The following is a 5086-nucleotide window of genomic DNA, read 5'->3' as shown; positions in this document are numbered from 1 at the left end:
TTTTTTTTTCGTTTTTCCCTCTTTGTTTCTTCAAGGTCCCCAAAAGATTGTAGAAGTTGAAAAATAGATATAAAAATAAAAAAGAATTGGGCTACAGCACAGTATCCACTTGATATCGGGATAACACAGGTGAACGTGGGATAATAAACTCACCAATTCTAGAAAAGGAATCAAAAGAGGTTGGTTGTTTGTAGTGTTGTTCTTAATCAAGTATTTCTTGTTTTTGGTGAAAATAGGAGATAAAAAAAATAGAAAAGAACAATAAATAAATTATCAAGTAGCTTATATAATAAGTAACTCTGTCTTTGTTTTAATTAGAGTCAATACATAAATCAAAATAAAAAAATAAACGGAATAATAGCTTTGCTTCAACAATGTTAGGAATCACTACAACAAGGATACTATCCAAGAATTCTGTTAGATTATTCTCTAATACTTCGAGAGCTTCAAATTTAATACAAGACCTATATCTTAAAGAATTGACTTCTGTCAAAAATGGCCTAGATATATCCAAAATTGTATCTCCAAAGGGCAATGTTCTAGAATGGCAGACTCCCTCTAGACCCGTTGTCCCAAAGGTTGAAGGTAATGAAGACGCTCTATTACAGGAGTATATTACATCAAAAGTGTCTGTCGCAAATGAATCAGATCCTGGACAAACACAAAATGAGCAAGAATTGGAAGAAGATTGGTTGGTTATTGAAGATATTCAAGAAGAAAATCCTGTTCATACCCATTAAAGAGAAGAAAGACTACCAAGTGGCCCTCCCTCTCTCTTTTTTTTTTTCCTTTTAGGTTGTTTATTTCAATCGAAATAATATGAATGTAGTGTAGTATGTGATAATATACTACTTCTATAGTATCCTGTTACTTAGATTCCATATATTTATATTTAGACTTATATTTATATATATTCTTTTAAATAATATAAAATGTCGACTTGCTGTCAGAATGTATATCTATTTGCTGATAACAATAATAAAACATAAACTTGTTAAATTTGATGTAATAAATGATATTCTATTAGTTTGATTTTTCTGATACATATGATGAGTGAAGAACACAAAAATACCTAAATGTTTTTTAGAATGAATTTGAGGGTAATGCTGATTTTGTGATTGTTTCTTTTTTTTGTGTGTGTTTTTCCAAGTTTTCCGCTTCCATGATATTTAAACCTAAATTAATATACAGCGTATCGTAAATTATACTACATACATTTGCGGTTTTAAGGTTGGTCTATTCAGAATGGACTTCCCTCTTCGTTAATATATGTTTAGAACAGTTCTTGTCTTATCTTCTCTTGTTTGTAAATAGACAAATAAACAAAAATAACACCCCTTTTCCTCGCTCGGTTGGTTGTTCACATTTCTTTATCTTTCGATCTTGAGCTGGATAAATCAATCATATAGCTAATATATTGTTGTTTTATGGGGTGAGAGCAGTTGATTGTGACCTCTTTGAGTACGAGAATATCGATTATAATATTTACTCTTGTATATATTTTTAATCTAATGATATTTTATTTGTAATTAGAGTGTCATACATATTACGTTATTTAAATTATTGTCATACATATACTGATAAGTTCATTTGAGTAGGTAGATATGAGTATCATATTCTAGTTTTTGTCGTGTTTCTTGCCAATCTTTCACTTTTTTTTTCTCAGTTCTTGTTGGCTTCAGCAAAGTCTTTGATAAACTTACTTAATTTGGTTACACTTTCCACAGTTAATGCGTTGTAAATAGAAGCTCTGAAACCACCCACTGAGCGATGACCTTTAAGTCCAGTCAATCCTTGAGCTGCAGCCTCTTTCAAGAATTTCTCGTCTAATGAACTGTCCTTTAATGTAAACACAACATTCATTTTGGATCTAACTTTTGGATCCACTGGTAAATTATAAAAATCTGGATATAAATCTAATGCTTCGTACAATGTCTTTGATTTGATCTTATTTTCCTTTTCCTGTTGTGCGATCCCACCTTTTTCTTTCAAATGTTGGAACACCAAATCCATTATATGTAGTGTAAATATTGGAATGGTATTGTATGCAGAATTGTTCTTAACCACAGTTGGATAATCAAATGCAATTGGTGTCACAGGGACGTTTAATTCTACTAATTTTTCTTCTTTAGCAGCTTTAATGTTTTCTAGGATAGATTTTTTAATAATGTATAGAGTCAACCCAGCTATCCCAATATTTTTTTGTGCACCAGCCATAATAACACCATACTGGGAAATATCGATCTCACGAGATAAAATATTACTTGATAAATCAGCCACTAATTCAATATTTGGATTATTCACAATACATTCAGGTAATTTTGGCCATTCCACACCATGAACAGTTTCATTTTCACAAAGATAAACGTATGCGTAATCATCGTCTTCTTTCAAATTATTGACCCATTTAGATTCGTCTGGAATTGAACCAAATTTTCCCTCGTCGTTAAAATCTCTCGAATCAAAGATTTTTTCTGCTGGTAATCTTAGTCTAGCAGCCTCTTCATATGCTTTTTGTGACCAAGAACCTGTTACTAAATACCCACATTTTCCTACTCTGTTATTTTTACCGACAAAAGCTGTCTCCAGATTGGTGGCTATTGAAGAGAAACCAGTGGTACCACCACCTTGCATGAAAAAGACTTCATGGGTATCAGGAATATTTAATAATTCCTTTAAGTGAGCTTTTGAATTTTCAATGACTTGAGTGGCATCCTTTGAACGGTGGGAAATTTCACCAATACCCAAACCGAGATTTTTGTAATTGATTAGGTCTAAAGCAGCTTGCTGTAACACATGGGTTGGCAATTGTGCAGGACCTGCACCAAAATGACTTGGTTCATTTCTATCTAAAGACATTATTCCACTTGATAGTATTAATTAGAACTAAAAGAAGAAAAATTAAAATTAAAATTAAAATCAATTGCTATCTTAAACAGATATACTTTTGTCTATAACTTTTGTTACGTTGGTGTTCTGTTATGTACAGTTAGATAGGTAAATACACACAAGAGACTCTTGTTAGCAAAGTGTTTGCATGTAAATTAATAAGCAGTCGAGCTCTAAAAAGAAGAAGATATCATCACCTCTTTTATATTTTCTTTCCAGGCATGAATTTTTTACTTCTATTTCAATTCCTTCAAAGTTAAGTCATACATCACGCATTACTCATTCCCACATTTTCGTACATACACACTGTGTCATTGCGATCACACAAAATTTTCTCCTCATTATGGATTTCTTTCTTTTTAGTGTTTTTTTTTGGAGGGCGGAGACACTGGATGGTTTCAATGATGTTGCTATGATTCAATCTGTTTGTAAATGTGAGTGCATTTTATCAGGTGTGGTCAAGATATATTAGGGTTTGAGAGAAATATACCTCACTATATCCATATTTGGGAAGAAAAACTAGAAAGACAATTAATTAGGGTTAATATTTTTTTTACAAAATATTTTTCATGTTTTTCTCAGATCTCACTGTTTCAGTTACTTAGTTAAAAAAATTTAATATAGGTTTAATTATAATTCTTAGAATTCTACAATGATTTGACTCGGTTCCATGCTCTATCTCTTAAGAGATGTATATTTAAAAGATTATTCTCACTTCACTTCTTACTAAAGTCTGGGGATCCCACGTTAATATTGATTCCATCCTTTATAAAATTTTTTTCGCCTAAAAGGTCTTGTAAAAATAAGTTATCCCTAAGGAAAAACTTTTCAAAACTTTTGTTATAACCCTACCGTCTTGTAAGGAATTTCTTTTTCTTTAACCGAACCCTAACTACTTTAACATGATCAAAAAACAGTGTGATCTATGGAATTCTACATAAACATTTAATTTTGGTTAGAATGCTTTGTTTCTTGAATGTATTTCTTAAATGTTCAATACTACTGGATTTTATAAAAAAAAACAAAAAAATAAGAACATCAAAAGTAGAGTTATTATTATTTTAGTCTGAACTATATATGAATGAATACTGCGCTATGTAGGTTAATGGTTCCGAGAGTTTTTTTAAAACCCTTATTTTAAAAATCTATAATCTTTGGGAAAATACAAAATATTATTTCCTACCCGATCTTTTTCGTGCTCGTGTCGCCTTTACTTTTATTTTTTAAAATTGTAATTTTTAGTCCCTAAATTTTTTCAGGGGGTTATTACTTTTCTGGCTTTGTCTCTTATTAAAGTAAAATTTTTCATTTTTTTTTTTTTATAAAAAAACAGCTTGAAATCCGAGTCAAAACATCTATGATTGAACAGCATTCGTTAGTGAAAGTGGTAAAATCAAAAGGTAGAAGGAGTCAAAATTGAAATTGGCATGACGATTCTGTATTAAATGAGCATTTTAAAAGTAATACTAAAAGAATTTATTTGCATGTTAACATTTATCCTACAAATATTGGTTGTCACTAGAGTTAATTTGAAACGTTTTTCATTTATCGATTATCAGGAAATAAGTGTAAACATAAGTCCACGTTAGCTTTATTCTTATGATGAAACTGTTTATTTATCACTGAATGTTAGGTATTTAATTATTATCTACTATAACTACTAATATTATATAGTATCCGATTTGTAATCTTCTCTTTTTGTATGTTAAAGAACAAGAGATGGATAAAGAGTAAACCAGTCAGCTTAAATATATTGTGGAAACATTATGTTATATCAAAAGAAAATTAATAATTATGATAAAAAATTTGAATGTTTACTTCTAATCAAACAAAAGAGAAGTTTTTCGAGTCAGGTGCTAAGTCAGTAATTTTTTTTATTGATATAGATTTTTTTATTATTGAATCTCTTTAGATTTCTCACCAATGATTGTTATGTAGATCTAAACACAACTTATAGATATTATTGTTTAATGAAACAATAATTTTTTTTGTTTTGAAGAAGTTTCGTTTTATAAAATAATTAATTCAGTTGAAGTGATTACAAATATTTTTGTATAAAAAATGTTGGAAATCTTGCTTTTTTGGTGGTGCTTACCATTTTATAAATTTTTAAAGAGAAAGTGATAAATATATATATTATTAAATGAAAGAAATTAATTAAATTGAAATAGAAAGTTGGAAAAAAATTTTACAACGC

At 29.7% G+C, this 5086-nt stretch overlaps 2 protein-coding genes across 2 annotated transcripts; one reads left to right on the top strand and one right to left on the bottom strand.

Moving 5' to 3' along the window:
• Window positions 1-374: 374 nt before the first annotated feature.
• Window positions 375-740, top strand: ATP14 (F1F0 ATP synthase subunit h; the record flags this gene model as incomplete). Its single annotated transcript, XM_064857953.1, has 1 exon — window positions 375-740. The coding sequence occupies one exon, from the start codon at window positions 375-377 to the stop codon at window positions 738-740; it is 366 nt and encodes a 121-aa protein (XP_064715313.1).
• Window positions 741-1662: 922 nt separating this feature from the next.
• Window positions 1663-2859, bottom strand: SER1 (O-phospho-L-serine:2-oxoglutarate transaminase; the record flags this gene model as incomplete). Its single annotated transcript, XM_064857952.1, has 1 exon — window positions 1663-2859. One exon carries the CDS (start codon window positions 2857-2859, stop codon window positions 1663-1665), a length of 1197 nt encoding a protein of 398 aa, XP_064715312.1.
• Between the last annotated feature and the right edge of the window lie 2227 nt (window positions 2860-5086).

Source organism: Arxiozyma heterogenica, assembly GCF_036370985.1.
Source record: "Arxiozyma heterogenica strain weizmannii chromosome Unknown scaffold_16, whole genome shotgun sequence".
In the NCBI taxonomy this organism is placed as follows: domain Eukaryota; kingdom Fungi; phylum Ascomycota; class Saccharomycetes; order Saccharomycetales; family Saccharomycetaceae; genus Arxiozyma; species Arxiozyma heterogenica.
This window is presented reverse-complemented; position numbering and strand designations above follow the sequence as displayed.